Source organism: Boleophthalmus pectinirostris, unplaced genomic scaffold (genome assembly GCF_026225935.1).
Source record: "Boleophthalmus pectinirostris isolate CB_2022bp ecotype Guang Dong unplaced genomic scaffold, ASM2622593v1 HiC_scaffold_14, whole genome shotgun sequence".
In the NCBI taxonomy this organism is placed as follows: Eukaryota; Metazoa; Chordata; class Actinopteri; order Gobiiformes; family Gobiidae; genus Boleophthalmus; species Boleophthalmus pectinirostris.
Window position 1 is genome coordinate 33180695 of NW_026571047.1, and position 19423 is coordinate 33200117.

Genomic DNA, 19423 nt, shown 5'->3' on the forward strand with positions numbered 1-19423 from the left:
TCTTTTTATTTTTTACCTCATGTCCTCTCAAAACAAGGATTTTAATGGCTCAGATTTGGGCCTAAACTGGTCCAAATGTGTCATATTTTACATACACTTTTATGGAGACTGTGCGGCCTCTTGTGGGTTGATCTGGTCTAAATGTGGACTAGATTTTAATGTTTAATTTCCACAAGTGGCACTCGGTTTTGCGTCCTTGTATTGCGTTTGGGTTTAGGGCAGTTGGTAATACTAAAACTGAAATAAGTGCATAATTAAGGAAAACTGTTATGCACTCAGAGCACCTTGATGGAAGATTTTACCTGAACTGTGTGTCCCTCCAAGACCCAAAGCTGAATATAAAACTGTTTTGCTGAAATACACTAGGATTTTGTAATTTTGTTTCTAACTCTTTGTGTTTGCAGGTTTGGGTGGTGTCCTCTAACTCTTCTACAGGTCTCAGTTCAACTATGAACTAATTAACCATGACAATACTAATCTACTAAATGTGATTTTGTAATGGAGAATATACACGATAAAGTGTTCTAACAGGCCGAACAGATGAACAGGCCTGTCTGGATTACACATTTTGAAGTACGATATAGTTTTGAAGAAAATATAGACAATGAACGATAATACTGAAGCTAATTTATGACACTGACACACCTAAAACTATTGTAAATGTAGACTAAAAACATAAACTACAATAAATAAAAAGCAGAAATGATTAGAAGTGATTTATTCAACCCTCCACAGCTCATATTTGATCGTAATACAGACAAATACAAAGTTCCCCTCTGGTGCAAAGAAAAACATGTACAGATGAATGGATTTTTGGCGTTCTGTGCAGAGAACTACAGACAGAAGACGTGTTTCGACAGGCTGATCAGCTGTAAGGTCTCTCTCTCTGTCTTCTCTCTTGTGGAGTGAGATGATGCTTCCTACTTTCTGTGTGCGTCCCATAGTGTATAAACAAGTGGACTAAGCGAGTGTGACTTCACCCACAGCGTTTAACTCCACTCAAATGAAGCTTATGAATAGGACTTTTTTTAAACAATAGAAAAAAACAACAGGATCATGTAGAGCGAGTTAATACGAACATTTTAAGACCAAAATGACGAGCCTCACTGCAGCAGTTACAGAGAGAGGGGCCCTAATATTCCAGCATAAGTCAATGGGAGCCGGAGTCAGAAGGAGCCAGAAGAGCCACATGAGAACTTCCTGTTGTAGCGACTTGCAGTGTTGTACAAGTTCACACTTTTCATGAACTAGTTCAAAGTTCAGTTCATTTAATTTTTAGGTGAGATATGTAAATGAAACTTGAACTTATTTTTCAAACTGACTTCCAGTTTATAACTTTACAACATATAAAACCATAAGCACTGTAACAGCCTCCTGGGGCAGTTCTGTATCGTGTGAAGGAGCCCAGGTCCAGAAAGACTGTTAATTAGTGCTTTGAAATTCACTTTTGAAATCCTTGTGTTTGCCGTGGTGAGTCTGTACAGAAGGTAAATACAAGTCTGTTCAGCTGTTAGTTTCACTGTGGACCTGGTACAAGTGGCTAAACGCTCACAGTCAAGTTTGATCGTCTTTCCCATTGACAAACAGAGTCAGTGTCACGTGTACGTCCTGCTGCAGCTGCTGGTGGAGCCGTGTTGATGCGTGGCTGCGCGCGTAAACGCTGACTCGTGCAGTGGTGCCAGGCCCTAAAAAGCGGGGGCAGACCTTGTCAGTCGACTCATCAGGCGAAAACAAATTCCGATATTTAACTGAAGCGCAACAGTGACATACGTCGTTCATCTCAAATAATTTGAACAAATTTGTGTCCAAGTTCTTGAATTACAAATGTGTTGCATTCAGTTCAAAGTTCTCTGAAAAATGAACGTGTTCAGTGAACGTGTTCTTTTGAACTTGTTCATGCACAACACTGGCGGCTTGTGCGTTAGCTATGGCCATTTAAAGAACTCGTCTAAAGTGTGTCCTCGTATGTTTTTTGAGATTAGAACGTTGAGTAAACACTTTCTTACAGACTGAACAGCTGAATGGTTTCTCCCCTGTGTGTGTCCTCATATGTATTTTGAGATTAGAGTTTACAACAAACGTCTTCTTACAAACTGAACAGCTGTATGGTCTCTCCCCTGTGTGTGTCATCATATGTGTTTTGAGATGACCCTTTCGGGCAAATGTTTTCTCACAGACTGAACAGCTGAAAGGTCTCTCCCCTGAGTGTGTCTTCAAATGTTTTTTGAAATTAGCACTATCAGAAATCACTTTCAAACAGATTGAACAGCTGAATCGTTTCTCCCCTGTGTGTCTTGACATGTGTGTTTCAAAATGATCCTTTCGGGTAAACGTTTTCTTACAGACTGAACAGCTGAACGGTTTCTCCCCTGTATGTATCCTCGTATGTAATTCAAGATGACCCTTTTGGGAAAATGTTTTCTTACAAACTGAACAGGTGAATGGTCTCTCCCCCGTGTGTGTCCTCATATGTTTCTTAAGATCAGAGCTTACAGCAAACTCTTTCTTACAGATTGAACAGCTGAGTGGTTCCTCTCCCCTGTGAACTCTCTTGTGTATTTGTAGTTTATATGGAGACTCAAAACTCTCTTTACAAACAGGGCACGTGCGTATCTTGCTCTCAGGTCCTTTGTCAGCTCCTTCGTCAGCTCCTGACATGTCTCCTGTGTTCACAGTGGCTCTGGTCTCTTGTGGAGATGTGTATCTGGGGAATAGACGTGAGTTTTGTGCAGTGATGCGTCTGCCTCTGGTCTCTTGGTTGTGGTAGTTTCCATCAGCTCTCCAGTCTTCATCAATGTCAGTGTCAGAAGAGTGCTCTGTGTCTCCCTCAGTCTCTGAGTGGATGTGTGTCTCTGCTTTGATGTCCTCTCCCTGTGTGTCGTCTATGTAGACAAGTGTCTCTGATTTGATGTTCTCTCCTTGTGTGTCGTCTATGTAGACAAGTGTCTCTGATTTGATGTTCTCTCCTTGTGTGTCGTCTATGTAGACAAGTGTCTCTGATTTGATGTTCTCTCCTTGTGTGTCGTCTATGTAGACAAGTGTCTCTGATTTGATGTCCTCTGTCTTTGTGTCCACTCTGTAGACCAGTGTCTCTGATTTGATGTCCATTCTCTGCTCACTTTCTCTTTGTTGAAGCAGTGAGGACTCTTCTGTCTTCACGCTCACAGCACCAAACGCTAGAACACACCTGAAAAATATAAGATACATTTGTGTATTTCAAACCCAATCTGAATATTTGTATTAGAAATGAAAAACAAAATAAAGAACTGCAGTTTGAAAGTGTCTGAGACTCACACTTGCAGCTGTTCTTCCTCCTGTTTGATGTTGGGTTCTTCTTTAATCTGTGGAGTCAGAGCAGGACTCGGAGAGGGGAGCTGGACACCTGCAGGAGATAAGAGAATACACACTTACACTTACACATGCAGTCTTGTGACACGCAGTCTACTTTAAAGGTGATGGGGCGTCTTTTTTGTCCATGAAGTTGTAAAAATGTTTTTTCTTTTGAAACAAACTTTGATCAAACTCAAATCGCTCTACCAACATCTATCCAACTACCTTTAATATATTTATTGTCCAATTGCATTTTGAATAATTAGTAAGAAATCAACCAAACCTAATTTCCTTTATTTATGTGATGAATATTTTTTTTATTTTAAATATAAAATACTTTAGTATAGTGGCATATATAGTTTATTTGTATAGAAAATTATACAAATAAAACTGTAGGATCCTGGTTTCTAATAACTGGGATACTTTGTAATGTGGTATCGGTGCTTAGTATCGACAATGAGTATATAAAAGGAAGTATCAGTATCGGTGCATCCCGAACTGCTACCTCTAACAAATATATTTACATGAGGTGCGACGAATGAAATGTTCTACTACCAGTAGATATTTGTAGAAATAAGTATATCCTATTTAAATGTGCTCTTATTGATGTAGTGCCAGTTTACATAGCCCTCTGCTGACACGTTGCTCTTGTTTTGTTGGGGCAGTGTTACCTGTGAGAGGCCCAAGCCTTTGTGGATCATCGGGTTTTGAAGGGAAACTATCAGCCATTCCTCTCAGGGACAAAAGTCTTGATTGGAGTATGAGTGTCTGCAGATCGGGGATGTACTTGTACTCTTTTGGGGCTTTGTGTGTGTACAGATGCCACGTCTTTGTCCTCTTGTTGTAAAGCTTTCCTTTTCTAGACACAAATAACAAACACACACAATCAGTTATAAATTTACACTCAACTATGTCCAAATTATGTTTTCAAATGTAAATGCTGTATAAATATGATTGTTGTTTGGGAAATCATACTGTGTGGAGCCGTCCTTTCTCCTCCTGGGTTCTCTGTTTAGGTGATTGTTGTAGTCCAGCGATGCCAAGTGGACTCGTGCCTCATAAACCTTCTTGGAGAATGCAAAGCGTTTTCCAGCGTACATCGAGACATGATTGTGGAATGACTCCAGCTCTGCAGTCGACCTTAGTGTGACAATGTGTGTATACTGGTAATTTTTTGGTTTACAAGTAAAACACTAAGTTTACAAATGTAACAGCAGAAGTGGGTTAGATTTACTTTGAGTAAAAGTTTAGATTACTCTTCCCTAATGAGTTTATAATTGACAAAGCTTTGTGTTGACAATATTAAATGATTGGCACATTTGTGTTTTTGTTTCTTCCAGCTACATCAACTTGAAATTATAAATCAGACGTTACACTCTTACAATTAACGTTGCTTGATTTTTTTCCCCTTTGGATCACCACTTTGTACTTCTACTTTACCCATCTCTGTGTAACACATGAGCCTACCTAAAAGACAGGAACTTTGTGACAGTATTTAGCCACCGTAAATCCAGCATTAAATCACGTAGCCGCTGGTGAGCCACAGAGTCTTTTGGAATCAGTGGCTTGTTCCTTTCGCTTTCCAACAGGTCATGATCACAAGAGCCAAAGCACCACTGATGAACACCAGTCACATGATGTAAAAGTCCAGTCCATAGATCCTGAAGTATGAGAAATATGATTATTACTGTAATCCCATTCTGGTATGAATCATGACATTTTGTATAATCTCTCATTCATCAGAGTAGAAACAGTTTGAAAGGTGGTCAACTGCAATTTCTCCAATGTAAATCAAACAGACATGAAATTAAATCTTTCTTTTATACTGACCATGAAGTGTTCATATGTTTCAGCCGTTTTACAGCAGAACCAGAAGTGGTTTGTTATATCCCTGTTCCAGGTGAGCAGCAAGGAGCAGTCCTTTTGACGTCCAGCCTAATCACACAAACAAATTAGTAAACAATGTAAAAAAAAAAAAAAAAAAAAAGATTTACAAATAAAAAACATGTATTCATACTAAAAAAATAAACATACAGCCAAAATCTTTTTGCTGAGAGTTTTAGCACCATGCCAGACGTCCAGTGAGTGTTTTATTCCTTTGTCTTTGTATTCTCCACTCTCTGTTGAACAAATCCACAAATTATATCACTATTATTCTCTGCAGACTCTAAGCATTTTCAAAATATAATCCACGCACTGAACAGTGAAGATATTTGAGAATGTGCATCAGTACAAACTTCTTTGACTGTCAAGTCTTTCATGATTTCCTTCATGCATTTTAGGAAACAGTGCTTCTCCACGGTGACGGAGTTTCTTTGGGTCTCTCGTTTGTCAGAGCTGTGCATGTAAACAATCTTCTTTGTTTCATTGTCCATCATGGTGTACGTGCAGTATTGTGCACAAAATCCTGGACTATCCATCCGACCATCACCTTTGCGCAGAACAAAAGTTCAACAAAGAGTAAGTGTTTGTGAAAGACATTTGACAAATTCATATTAGCAACTGTATGTAATAAAGTGTCAATCACTCACCAAGCAACACAACAGAGTCCTTCTCTTTTAACTCATTAATGATCCCTTCAGTGTCTTTCTTCCAGAAGTTGGTGATGTTATCCACACAGAAGTCATCTTGGATCTTGTGGAATGTTGTGGGATCAATCATTCCCATATTCATAAATTTGAAGAGAAGTGCCACTTTTCGGAAGCTGCTTCCAGACAACAAGACATTAACACCCAACATGAAGTCTCCCGCCAGCATTCCACATTTAAAGTAACGCTGGGAGCTCCAGTTCCAAACGGTGTGTCCATTTGGACATATCTATGGAAAACAAAATAAGACAAATGAAATAATGTGACTTATGAATACACAGTTGCTGCTACTTCCACAGCTCCTGCTACTACTTCTTACTACTACTGCCACAAAACTACTCCATTTCTAGCTTCTCCCAGTGATATTATAGTATATATTGTGTATTATTATTCCCATATGTTAATTTTGTATTGTGGATTATTGCCAGTGACTCACCCATTCTGCTATTACAGCTGTGCATCTTCTTCTCACTGAAACTTTAAAGGGTCTTGGTGCATTACATGACACCTTTGAGATAGGGTCCTGAGCTGTGCATTTGTCCACAGGTAGGATTAGGTAATCTAGAAGCTGCTTCAAGACGTCATGATAGATGATGGACGCTTGTTTTCCCAAAACGTCTTTCTCAATAACAGCCATAGCAGTGTCAGGAGGGACGGCATCTTCCACAGTTTCACAGTCGTCAGGCTCATCATGGACCGTTTCATCCATGTGAATCTGTGGCAATGTGTCGACACAAAATGGTTGTTTCAGTGCACCCCCAGCCCTGCAGTGGGAAAATGCAAATGCCATTAAGCACAGTGTGACAAGAAAATAACAATTGGCTCAGTCTTCTACCCCCCAATATGTGCTAAGTACATTCTTTTGTGTCGGGGGTTGGAGTAAAACATTTCACACTCTCACCAAGCCAATGTCTTACATACAGTTGAGTCTAGGAAAAAAACTAAGTACCGCAGACAAATTGGTGGTGTGTAGTGTAGATCTTGACTCTCATCAGAGGCAGAGTCAAAGTCCTTTGTTTCATCTTCTTCAGAGGAAAACTGTGATTGTGTTTCCATTTCTGGAGTCCAGGTTTTATCATCCCAGTCGATACTAAAAACATCAATGATTGTTATTTACAATCAATCCACAAATGCAGGAATCTTAAAATGACAATAATACACACGTAGTGTTTTGGAGACTGTTGAATTCTTCCTCATCTATGTTTTCAGTCAGTTCATCTCTGGAGGTGGAGGAAACAGAATGTTACAAAGTGAACCAAGTCATACATTACAGAATGAATCAGAATTCAAAATTTCAAACAGAATTACAAACAAAATGTCATACCACTTAAAATTACTTTATTAACCCATCAATTGTTTTAGCTTTTCTGTCAGGAAAAAGGTTAACCCACAATTGATTCTTCCCATTTTAGATTACTGTGATATCATTTATCAAAATACTACAACTTCTATCCTCCAACCACTCAATGTTAATTTAGATTGTGATTCAGTCTGTGCAGGTTTTTTCTCCATTGTCTCTTCAGAACTCACCGCTGTGTCATGTTACATTCTGTGACTTAAACTGCGATGCCGGACTGAACCAGGAATGAACCAGGTCTAAACCAGGAGTGTCGGGACAGCCGGAGGTGTGCCCGCGTAGACTGATCAGGACTAAGACCGGGACCAGACCAGGACTGAGACCGGGACTAGGACATAACCTTGACTGATCCCAGGCCTAAACCAGGACTAAACCAGATCCCGGTGTCAGTCCTGGTCTGGTCCCAGTCTCAGTCCACATGCGGCGCAAAAGTCTGGCATCGCAGTTTAAGTCACATAAACGGCCTTTATCTGTTTTTTCCATTTTTCAATTAAACACAAAATCGAAAACTGAAAATACAAATCGTTATCCGTTTTTTCATTTTGGTTTTGGAGACAAATAATGAAGAAAATAGTTTTTTTTTTTTTCGTTTTCGTTTTTATATTGAAACACGAATGAACGAATGATACACGGACTTAGTGAAATAATAACCATCAAAACAGGAGACAAAACATATTTTTGTAACTTATTACCTGTCTGAGAACAATTCCTGAACATTGGTGGAAAACTGCGGGGGTCTCACCCATCGAGTTTGAGGTAGTGGGGCAGACGTGACATTATCATAGCTGCAACGACATTCAGAGTTATAGTTAAATTATTGTGTGAGAGTCATGTACACTGTGCAAGATCTTAGCAATTACTTAAAATTTACATTTATGTTTTTAAAGAAGTAGTGTATCCTAGAAAACAAGTTCGCTACTCACCATCGTTGAATTGGTTTGATATTGGAGATAGGATATTTGACACATTCAAAGACATTTAACTTTTAATACTTATCACTGATTTTTTTCAAACAACTTGTGACGTCTTCATAATCATCCAGGGTTTAAATCACAAGACAATAATTATAATATATATATATATATATATATATATATATATATATATATATATATATATAAAAACCAACAACATTGAACACTGACCATTGTTGATTTTTCTTTCCTTACCAGAGAGGTACCAACAATTTTGTCCACATCTGTACATCACAAGTTAAATAAGTGTTGAATTCACACTAATATGCACTAAATCAGCTCATAGTATGATTTTTTTTTGTGATATGTACCTTGAATGATTATGAAGACGTCACAAGTTGTTTGACAAAAAAAATCTGTGATATGTATTAAAAGTAGGGGTGTAATGATATCCAAGTCTCACGATACGATATCGTCACAGTATGAACCTCATGGTACAATATTTATTGCAATATCATGGGAAAGCTCACAATATGGTGGGGAGACTCACGATTAGGAATGTAACAATATTCAAATCTCTCAGTCTGATATTTATTGAGGTATTTTGTGGAGGTTAATATGCTGCTTTTTCCTCTTAAAATGCCTTGACAAGACTTAATCCAAAAAACTAAGACTTAAAAGTGTTAGAACTGTTATTTCTTCTTGTAGTCTGCACTGAAATGGAGCAAAGGATCATGGTCTATGTAGTTCTCGGTCTTTTTTTTTTTAGCTGTTGCTGCACGATAACTCTTAATTTCAGCAAAGAAACTTGTAATTCGACATATTGTGATGGTCCACGATATCATTATGAGAACATTGACGGACACGATATTTAGGTTATTGTTCCATCCTTCATTAAAAGTTAAATGTCTTTGAATGTGTCGAATATCCAATATCCAAAACCAAAATAAAGCACGTTTTGAAATGATAAGCAGAAGTTACCTGTCCAGAAGAAATTTAGCGACCAACGCGTCCGTCTTTAGTCCCTTCTCCCGCTTCAGTGCGCGCCATCGCTGGAAGGAATCTCCAAGAATCACCTTAGTTTGGCTTCGCTCCTTATCCCGTTTTCTTTTTCTTTCAATAACCTCAACCCCGGGCTTTCGTTTGCGGCGAACTGCTCGTGGATTCTTGTCTGCCATTGCAACAAACTCTGAGCTAAATATAAAGAAGCTACATTTGGAAAAAGAACCGCTGCGTTGTTCGAGTAAACAGAGTCTTGTTTGTGTGGAATGCGTGAGGCGCACGAAAATTACGTCATATCGACAGGACAGTCCATTTCGACAGAACACGGGGGGGAGGGCGAGTAGTAGTAGTAGTAGTAGTAGTAGTAGTAGTAGTAGTAGTAGTAAGCAGTAATTTAAAATATTTTCTCCGTCAGTAAATAATTTGTAAATAAACAAATGTGATTTTTTTTTTTTTTTTTTTACTATTGCTTAAATGCTCATATTACACTATTTTCTGATCTCTTTTATAATGTTTCCTCATCACAAACAGACCTGGGGTTGTGTTGTGTTTCATTGTTTCATCAAGTTTGAGTAACTCTTTATTTTTAGTCTGTCTACAACATCTCCAAAGCTTTTTTTTTTTTTTTTTTAAATAGAAATCCATATCATAAATCAAATTTTCCAGTTCCAGACCCCTTTTCAAAATTATTACACTCGACATCAAAAATTATCTTCAAACACTGAAATTCAAATGATTCTAGTTTAAAAACACAGAGGAGCACTTCCTGTATCACCACATGACATCATAAGGTGGAACCGTGTTTTGTTTGAGCGAAGAACTCAGGGTTTTTGTGTTAGACATGTGTGAATGAAACAAAACACAACTCCAGGTCTGTTTGTGATGAGGAAACTATATTATAAATTATAATATAAATTTTGGTTTTTTTTTTTGTGGTTCACTGACGAATGAAGCACATCAAATGAGGTTAGCATTAGCCACTATCACCTTTTGTTGAAATACAAACTATAAATGGGACCGTGAACGCTTGTTTTGATCGCAGGCTCCTGAAAATGTGCTCTTTAAAACGCTTTTGAATTTTAAACTTAAAAACTTAAAACTGACTGACCTCATCAGACCACTACTGAAGAAACCCACCCTGGATCCAGAAGTCCTGTCCAACTACAGGCCAATCTCTAATCTCCCATTTCTGTCCAAAGTTCTGGAAAAAACAGTAGCAGCACAACTACAGGATCACCTCAAACTCAATAACCTTTTTGACTAGTTTCAGTCTGGGTTTCGCCCTGGCCATAGCACTGAAACAGCTTTGTCAGGGTCACCAATGATCTCCTGAGAGCAGCAGACTCTGTTCACATCCTTACTACCTCACTGGATCTTACACTGCTTTTGATACGGTTGACCGCAGTATTCTCCTCCATCGCCTGCAATACACTATTGGACTTTCAGAACAAGCACTCAAATGGTTCACCTCCTACCTGACTAACCGTACCGAGCACATTGCCCTAGGAAAGGCAAAGTCACGCACCCACAATGTCACCTGTGGTGTTCCTCAGGGTTCGGTGTTAGGTCCCACCCTCTTCACTCTTTACCTACTCCCCTGGGCAATCTCATCACCAAAGCATGGACTAATCCTACCATTGACTAAACGCAGATGACACACAGCTCTATTTACGGAACCACCCCCACTTCTAAACCACTAAACCCTTACTATCATCCACACTGACCACCTGCCTGGAGGAGATAGAGGCGTGGATGAAGCTAAATTTCCTTCAACTCAATAGTTCCAAAACAGAAGCCATCCTGGTTGGCACAATTCATCAGGTCCGCTCCGCTTTCCACCATCACCAGTATCTCATTCTCTGGTCAAACGATTCCCTTCTCTGCATCTGTCACCAACCTGGGTGTCAAAATGGACTCACAACTCACCTTTGACACCCACATCAAACACCTCTGTAGGACGTCATTCTACCACCTCAGAAACATTGCAAAACTCCGTCCAACTCTCTCCTTGGCAGATGCAGAGAAGCTCGTCCACGCCTTTATCTCCTCCAGGCTGGACTACTGTAACGCACTCCTCATCGGGATCCCTGGCAGGAGCATCCAGAGACTGCAATACATCCAGAACTGCGCTGCCAGGATCCTGATGAGGGTGCGAAAATTTGACCACATCACCCCCCATCCTGAAATCCCTTCACTGGCTCCCGATCACACTCAGGATTGAGTACAAGGTCTCCCTCCTCACTCACCAATGCATCCACGGTCACTCCCCCAGTACCTTAAGGAACTCCTCACTCCCCAGACCCCCTCACGCACCTCCGCTTGCAGCCACAACACTCTCCAAACCCCCAGAACCAAACTTTGCACCATGGGAGATCGGGCCTTCTCCTCTGCTGCTCCAAGGCTTTGGAATGCTCTCCCGACCACCTGAGAGCCCCACAATTATTTCTGTTTTTAAACAAAATCTTAAAACATACCTTTTTACTAAAGCCTTTTGTTAATTGTATTTTATTCTTGTTTTATCTTATAAATCCTGCACTGGTTTTAGCTTGATCCACTGTTTCTGATGCACCTTTTTACTCATTGTTTTTACCTGTAGCACTTTGAGATTATTTTATGTAAAGTGCAATTAAAAAAATTATTATTATTATTATTAAAACTTTTTTTTTTTTCGTCAGTGTTTGCTAACGTGTGCGTTGCGTCACCATGGCAACTGTACGGGTCAAATGCGGATGATTTCCCTTTAAGACATAAAAAAAAAAAAAAAACATATATTCTTATTCTTTATTATTTAACTATATTATTTAACTATATTCATGGAGATAAACCATAAACAGGCAATCTCATCATGTCAAATTACAGAACAGGGGAAACTCATTTGCTGTGATGTTGCCATTTTAATTTCCTTAACGTTTACCGCCCTCATGTGGCCACAAAGTGTAAATGCTTCTACTGAATTATCTACAGTGAATTATGTTACCTCATACTGGCTCAGTTCGGTTATTTTAATGCCAACATGAACCATATTTTTATTTTAAAGACAGGATTTTATGGTAAATCAATATTTTTTAGCTTTCTACCTTGTATTACAGATGTTGCCTTATCAAAAACTGATTCTTTACAATAAAGTCCTTATTTTTACTGATTTAACTGCATATTTTCTTCCACACTTTTTTGTAGTATTTGTTGATTTAATGAGACAGGGACAGTCCATAACTTTTTACATTAACCTTAAAAGGACAGATGCATTGTACCAGGTTGTAGCACTAGTGCTAATTTTCACCTGTAGTTCCTGGGCAGGTTCATTTAGTGTGTTTACATGCACATCAGTATCCTGGTCATGATCGGGTTTTTTGAGTATCCTGGTTTCTTCATGGTGCATGTATACGCAGTATCAGGATACTGTAGTTGGTATATTCCGATAGGAACCGGGATACTGATGTATGCATGTATACTTGCTCATTGATTGGTTGTATTTAATTGACCTTAGTTATCAGCTGTTCTTCCTGGAGATCTACATAGCATGTTTTCAGTTAGTAGTAGTAGTAGTAGTTGTTATATTTGCCTGAAAAGTAAAGCTGAACCAAAACTACACAACACTTTTGTTTATTTATCCCTTTATTTACTTGTTTACATCAAAAATAAACATTCTCAAAATCTCTTTCACTCTCACTCACTCTTGTGCTGTAGCGTTCACAACTGAATAATTTAGAATCAAACCCTTTATTGTTTCACTGCAAAAACAGAACTCTGCATGAGTTTAAACGACTAAAAACACTGAACGTGTCTGAGGAGGGCAGGTGTGGTTTACTGGTATCATTTAGAGATGATATTGGCCATATTATGAGTTGAGAGTGATTTGGGTCTCACTTGGAAGTTACTGCATTCTGTTGTTGTGTCCTTAGGCAAGACACTTCATCCATTTAGTGAATGTGGCATGTGAGATTGGCAGCCTCGCTTCAGTCCAGGGCGGCTGTGGCTACAACAGCCTTCACCACTGTGTATGAAGTACATGAATAAGACAAATATCATATCATATCATATAAAAATATTATAAATAAATTATTAATAAAGCTGCAGCATGTAACTTTCTGGAAGTGGCACGTCACCTGCACGATTCTGTGGAAACAGGGAGTTAAATGCCTGGAAGCTTTGAGAGAAAGGAACAACATTTCCTTGGAAACAAGCAGGAGAATCAGGTTTGTGGAAATGCAAGCTCATTCACAGTAAGGGCGCATGTTTGTCAGTAAAAGTTCCATACTGTAGCTTTAATACTGTTGTTATTGCAGTCATTCAACCTCCAGTAGTCGTCTGTTTTTGCAGTGTGGCTGTGGGCACTTGCTGGAGCAGAGATGAGGTGCGGTTCATGAGGAGTCCCAGAGAAAAGAGTCATTGTGTAAAACTTTGGCCAGTTTTTGGTTGAAGGGTCTGTAGAAATGTCCCAGAAGTTCTTTAGTCACAGGAAGCATGGGGCCCAGGTTCTTGTCGGCCGGGCGACGGGTGTTAGACGCCGGGTTCCTCGTGATGTCAGACTCCAAATCCTTCGATAACGGACCTGAAAAAACACAGAATCACCCTTTAGTGTCAAACATCATGTTCTAATGTAGTTTCCTCATCACAAACAGACCTGGAGTTGTTTTGTTTTATTCACACATGTTTTAGACACAAACCCTGCAAACCCTTTGTGTGTTAAACAAAACAAAACACAACTCCATGTATGTTTGTGAAGATGAAACATTTTGTGTAATATAGGACTTTTAAATCCACAGGTATTTGAGACTGACCGAGGCGGAGGAAGGAGAAGACCTGACCCATGGTGAACTTTGTGTTGGAGGCGTGATCTTCCAGCCTGAGGACCAGGATCTGCTCCGGACTGAACACAGAGAGCCAGTCCATGAGGAACACGATGTACAGCCCGATGTGAAGACGAACCTGAGACAGACGGAGAGGTGTGAGACGGAGAGACCAAAAGAGGAGGTGTAACTGCTAACATGACACATATTGAGATCTCCATGTTACCTTTGATTTTTTTGGAAGGTGCTATATTCACTTTTTGGATGCTCTGAGTCTCCCCTCTCCTTTGCTCTTTGTGCTAAGTCACCCCCCCTTCAGAGCACTGTCACAACACAATCGGCGAGCGTCCCGATAATTAAACCACTGCACATCACAATGGGTTGTCATATTTTTGTACGGGGGAGAATAGGGGAGTAACTTAGACAAGTTTTGTCCTCGTTTACATTATTGGTAACAGTTATGAAATGAACTCTACTTATGTCACATCTGCTGCCCATGTCCAACCAGGAAGTAAAATTACAGCAACAGTAATAGTAGTACTGTAATAGCAGTAGTACTCACAGGCATAGCCAGATTCACAGTAGTATTGTCGTAGTAGCAGTATTGTAGTACTTACATGAATATCTGGTTCTAGTAGTAGTAGTAGTAGTAGTATCAATAGTAGTAGTAGTAGTAGTAGTAGTAGTAGTAGTAGTAGTAGTAGTAGTAGTAGTATCAATAGTAGTAGTAGTAGTAGTAGTAGTATCAATAGTAGTAGTAGTAATAGTAATAGTATCAATAGTAGTAGTAGTAGTAGTATCAATAGTAGTATCAATAGTAGTAGTATATCAGTAGTAGTAGTAGTAGTAGTAGTACAGTCGTTCTTACAGGCATAGCTTGGTTGACTGTAGTATTGTAAACACAGGAGTGCAGACTGGAGTCGGACACACAGCTCTGGAACAGCAGGAGAGACTCTGACACTTTGTCGTGGAAATCTTCAGCCGATTTGTTGGAGATTCCAAAGTACAAATAATCGGAGTATAATCTGAGGAAACAACAGATAATCTGACTACAGTCTGAGTACTAATGTATATAATTGTATATAACTGTATATAATTGTACATAAATGTATTTATTTGCATATATTTGTATACTTCATTCACCTCTCGACGGGGTCTCGGAGCATGACGATGGCACGGGCCTGGGGCTGCAGAGCGTGGACAAAGTCCTGCACCAGAAAAGGAGGTTCTCCTTCAGTGGAGTTTTCATAAACGTTCAGCCAGGCGTTGTTATCCCACATGGTGGACGCACTCGCCTCCCCTACAACACAGACAACACACAATACACACAACGTCAGCTTTAGTACAACCAGGAAGGACGCACTCGCCTCTGCTACAACACACACAACACACACAACACACACAACACACACAACGCACGCAACACACAACATCAGCTTTAGTACAATTAGGAAGGACACACTTGTCTCTCCTACAACACACACAATACATATAACACACACAGCACACAACATCATCTTTAGCACAATCAGGAAGGACGCACTCGCCTCTCCTATAACACACAGACAATAATTCAACTTTAGTACAAACGGGAAAGACACAACAGACACAACATACACCACATAACACACACAACATACAACACACAACCGGAAAACACAACAACGTCAAGCTGAATATTTGAATTTGGGTTTTCAGAATTGAAATAACTGTACTATTACTATTAGATTATTATGGACAGTTTATGGTTCAGTCCTGGTCCAGTCCCGGTCTCTCTTCTCTTACCTATGATGAGGTGTGGCTGGCTGGCTGCGGTGGGGTTTCTGGTTGAATTCCCTTGTATCTGATGCGCCGCCTGATCGAAAAGGTCCAGATAATCCTCCACAGGAAACCGATCATGACGCACACTCAGACGAATCAGACCTGAGACACACAAGAGACACACATATAATAACAGTAACAATAACAAAACAATAAAGCAAAAAACAAAATGGTTTCATCAGGCTATACTCAATTAAAATCTGATCTAATCTCCAAGTTTTCCAGTAATTGTCAAAGTCAAGTCTCGTATAAAATGTCAGTTTTTCGATGAGGAAATTATGATGAAAGACTCAATTTGCGAGATGTAGTCTGATTGTGTTTTGAGAGCGCTCTGAAGGAGGAGTGACTTAGCGCGGAGAGCAAAGGGAGGGGACATGAATGTGAAACTTATAAAACACGTTAACACAGCATTTTCAAAACAATAAAAGGTAACATGGTGATCTAAATGTGTTACGTGTTACAGTTAATACCCCATAGAAGTAGAATATCCCACTTTTAATATTTTAACTATTACATTAGAATTTGCTTTGGAGAAATCGTGAAGAGAAATAAATCTTTGCTAACATTTTAATTTTAATTTGAGAGCTATTATGCGAAGATTACGCTGCGTACCTCGCCTCAGTCCAGTCTCATTTTCACTGAAGATTAGAAAAATTCTCCAATCACATTAAGACGGATCACTACGGGCCATTCCCCAACAATATCTGTAATTAATTAGTGTGCAAATCCGAGATAAAACTCAAAACGGCCCGAAACTAGATATTATCGCTCAAGAATGACACAATTTGCAGAGCTAATTATAACTTAAAGCTGCACTGCGTAACTTTTTTGGGTTGAGGCGACATTACCAGTTGTTGCGTTACGGTTCCCACGGTTGGATCTATCGCACGTTTATTCAGTTTCATGTGTTTTTATAGCTTGAAATTAGGAATAATCCTTACTTTAGGTTGGGCTCGCCTCGCCACAGATCTGACTCATAACATTACCTGCTTCTGCTTGTCTCCATGGGGATAGAAAAATGGAATGCCAGACTGTGGAACATTCAGGTAAAGCAATATTATTCATCATGAAGACAAGCAGCTGGCGGAATCTACTCCAGAAAAGTTGCGCAATGCACCTTTAAGTCTATATTCTTATTGAATTATAAAACGTGGTGGCCCTTTCCGTGTTTTTAAACAAAACTCACTTCTGCCCTGTAAATGTGACCTGTGAAAAATGAGTATCTACTTTCAATACAAATTTTAATACTGATTAGTAGGGATCAGTGTTGGGAGTAACACAATGCATTTTAACCTGGATTGAAGTGGTGAGTTTTTCGTTTTTCTTGATACAAATTTGCTAAAATCACCGCAATATCAGTAGAGATGAAACGTTACGATTGTTCCGAGTGTCAGGACGGGCCCTGAGGTGCGCCCGGGTTAGACCATTGGGTGACCACAGGCGAAAGGACACAGAACTCCACGCTCCACAGGGCGAAGAGCAACCGACTCCCGATCAAGCTTTGAGACAGGGCAGAACTAGATTCTAAGTCCTAGTCCAAGATTAGTCCTAGTTTGGTCCTGGTTTAGTCCTGGTTTAGTCCTTGTTTGGTCCTGGTTTAAACCTGGTTTAGTCCTAGTTCAGTTCTGGTTCAGTCCTGGTTCAGTCCTTGTTCAGTTCTGGTTCAGTTCTGGTTCAGTTCTGGTTTAGTCCTGGTTCAGTTCTGGTTTAGACCTGGTTTAGTCCTGGTTTAGTCCTGGTTTAGTTCTGGTTTAGTCCTGGTTTAGTCCTGGTTTAGTCCTGGTTTAGTCCTGTTTAGTCCTGGTTTAGTCCTGGTTTAGTCCTGGTTTAGTCCTGGTTTAGTCCTGGTTTAGTCCTGGTTTAGTCCTGGATTAGACCTGGTTTAGACCTGGTTTAGTCCTGGTTTAGTCCTGGTTTAGACCTGGTTTAGACCTGGTTCAGTCCTGGTTCAACTCTGGTTTAGTCCTGGTTTAGTCCTGGATTTAGTCCTGGATTAGACCTGGTTTAGACCTGGTTCAGTCCTGGTTCAGTCCTGGTTCAACTCTGGTTTAGTCCTAGTTCAGACCTCCTGGTTCAGTTCTCGGTTCAGTCCTTGGCTTAGACCTGTTTCAGTCTTGGTTCAGCCCAAGACTAAACCTGCATTTTGGTGCAGTTATTTTGGTGAGAGTAACTTTAAAGTGCTGCAATAGTCGTGTAATGTCTTACATTTTAAATGCACTAATATTGTAATGTAACGAATTATGTTGAAATGACAGTAATAAAAAATATTGTACTGTGAGATTTGGATATCGTTACATCTCTATCGATTAGTATTTGATTTTCGATACTTTTGACAACCCTAGTGGACTGCAGTAATACTTGGAGATTTAATGGGGTGAGATTATAACTTTCGCCACAAGGGGGTGGTAGAGGTCTTTAAAATAGCCATTGGAATACATGAGTACAGTTCCATTTTAATTACAAATACATTATAATACACTGAAGTAACAGTAATATTCTTAAATGACACATATTAAACTTTTTTCTTTCTTTTTTTTAATCTATGTTATAATGTCATTTCCATATCACAAACAGACCTGGAGTGTTTTGTTTCATTCACACATGTTTGACACACAAACCTAAGTTTTCTCAAACGGAAAACACTCTGGTCCACATTGTTATGTCATGTGGTAATACAGGACTAAACCTAGTCTAAACCAGGACTAAACCAGAACCATTGGAACCTAGGACCGCCCCTGAGAGAACCCCATGCCGTGGAACAGAGTGTCTGCAAGGCGCGATCGGGTGTCGGCTGCTCTTCGCCCTGTGGAGCATGGAGTTCTGCACTGGTCCTTTCACGGGCATGTCTCCAGCGTTTCATTTTAGCAAATTTGTATGAAGAGAAACCACCACTTCAGTCCAGGTTAAAAAAGCATTGTGTGTTACCAGTGTTGGGACGGTCACTTTTAAAATGTATTCCCCTACAGATTACAGATTACAGAGCCCAAAATGTAGTTTGTAATGTAATCCATTAAATTACTTAAAGTGAGTAATGTAATCTGAATACTTTGGATTACTTGATTTGCTGTAGAGAAGCAAAGACGAGGAAAATCTTCACATAATGTTTGTATCTGCTAAAGAAATGAAAAGGTAGAGTCTTTACTTAACCGTATTAAAAATATTATTGATAGAAGAGGAGGAGACACGGTCCGCACGGCATGGTTTAGTCCTGTTAAATCCTGGTTTAGACCTGGTTTAGTCCTGTTAAAGTGCTGCTAAATCCTGTTTTAGACATGGTTTAAAACTGGTTTAGTCCTGGTTTAATCCTGTTAAATCCTGTTTGAGACATAGTTTAGACCTGGTTTTAGTCCTGATTTAGTCCTGGTTTAGTCTTGGTTTACTCCTGGTTTAGATCTGGTTTAGACCTGGTTTAGACCTGGTTTTAGTCCTGGTTTAGTCTTAGTTTAGTGCTAGTTTAGTCCTGGTTTAGTCCTAGTTTAGACCTAGTTTAGACCTGGTTTCACACCTGGTTTAGACCTGGTTAGGACCTGGGTTTAGACCTGGTTTAGTCCTGGTTTAGACCTGGTTTCACACATGGTTTTAGACCTGGTTTAGACCTGGTTTTAGACCTGGTTTTAGTGT

The 19423-nt window shown here is 39.6% G+C and overlaps 2 protein-coding genes across 4 annotated transcripts in view; both read right to left on the bottom strand.

Annotated features, from left to right (window-relative positions):
• Nucleotides 1–1043: 1043 nt before the first annotated feature.
• LOC110165467 (uncharacterized) lies at nucleotides 1044–9458 on the bottom strand. Its single transcript, XM_020930664.2, has 14 exons — nucleotides 9171–9458; nucleotides 7968–8060; nucleotides 7082–7138; nucleotides 6868–7008; nucleotides 6355–6682; nucleotides 5862–6147; nucleotides 5528–5761; nucleotides 5365–5450; nucleotides 5161–5265; nucleotides 4798–4991; nucleotides 4306–4470; nucleotides 4002–4189; nucleotides 3295–3382; nucleotides 1044–3187 (listed from the first exon to the last, which is right to left on the bottom strand). The coding sequence occupies exons 1-14, from the start codon at nucleotides 9365–9367 to the stop codon at nucleotides 1936–1938; spliced, it is 3414 nt and encodes a 1137-aa protein (XP_020786323.2). The 5' UTR covers nucleotides 9368–9458; the 3' UTR covers nucleotides 1044–1935.
• A 3336-nt stretch (nucleotides 9459–12794) lies between these two features.
• The window catches only part of chst15 (carbohydrate (N-acetylgalactosamine 4-sulfate 6-O) sulfotransferase 15), a 92903-nt gene continuing 86274 nt past the window's right edge, over nucleotides 12795–19423 (bottom strand). For all 3 annotated transcript variants that reach the window (XM_020930666.2, XM_055150138.1, XM_055150139.1), the window contains 5 exons: nucleotides 15767–15904; nucleotides 15125–15281; nucleotides 14850–15006; nucleotides 13973–14120; nucleotides 12795–13743 (listed from right to left, as the gene is read on the bottom strand). In XM_020930666.2, coding sequence (XP_020786325.2) covers nucleotides 13553–13743; nucleotides 13973–14120; nucleotides 14850–15006; nucleotides 15125–15281; nucleotides 15767–15904 — 791 coding nt within the window. In that variant the 3' untranslated portion in view covers nucleotides 12795–13552. The remainder of the gene's footprint in view (nucleotides 13744–13972; nucleotides 14121–14849; nucleotides 15007–15124; nucleotides 15282–15766; nucleotides 15905–19423) is intronic.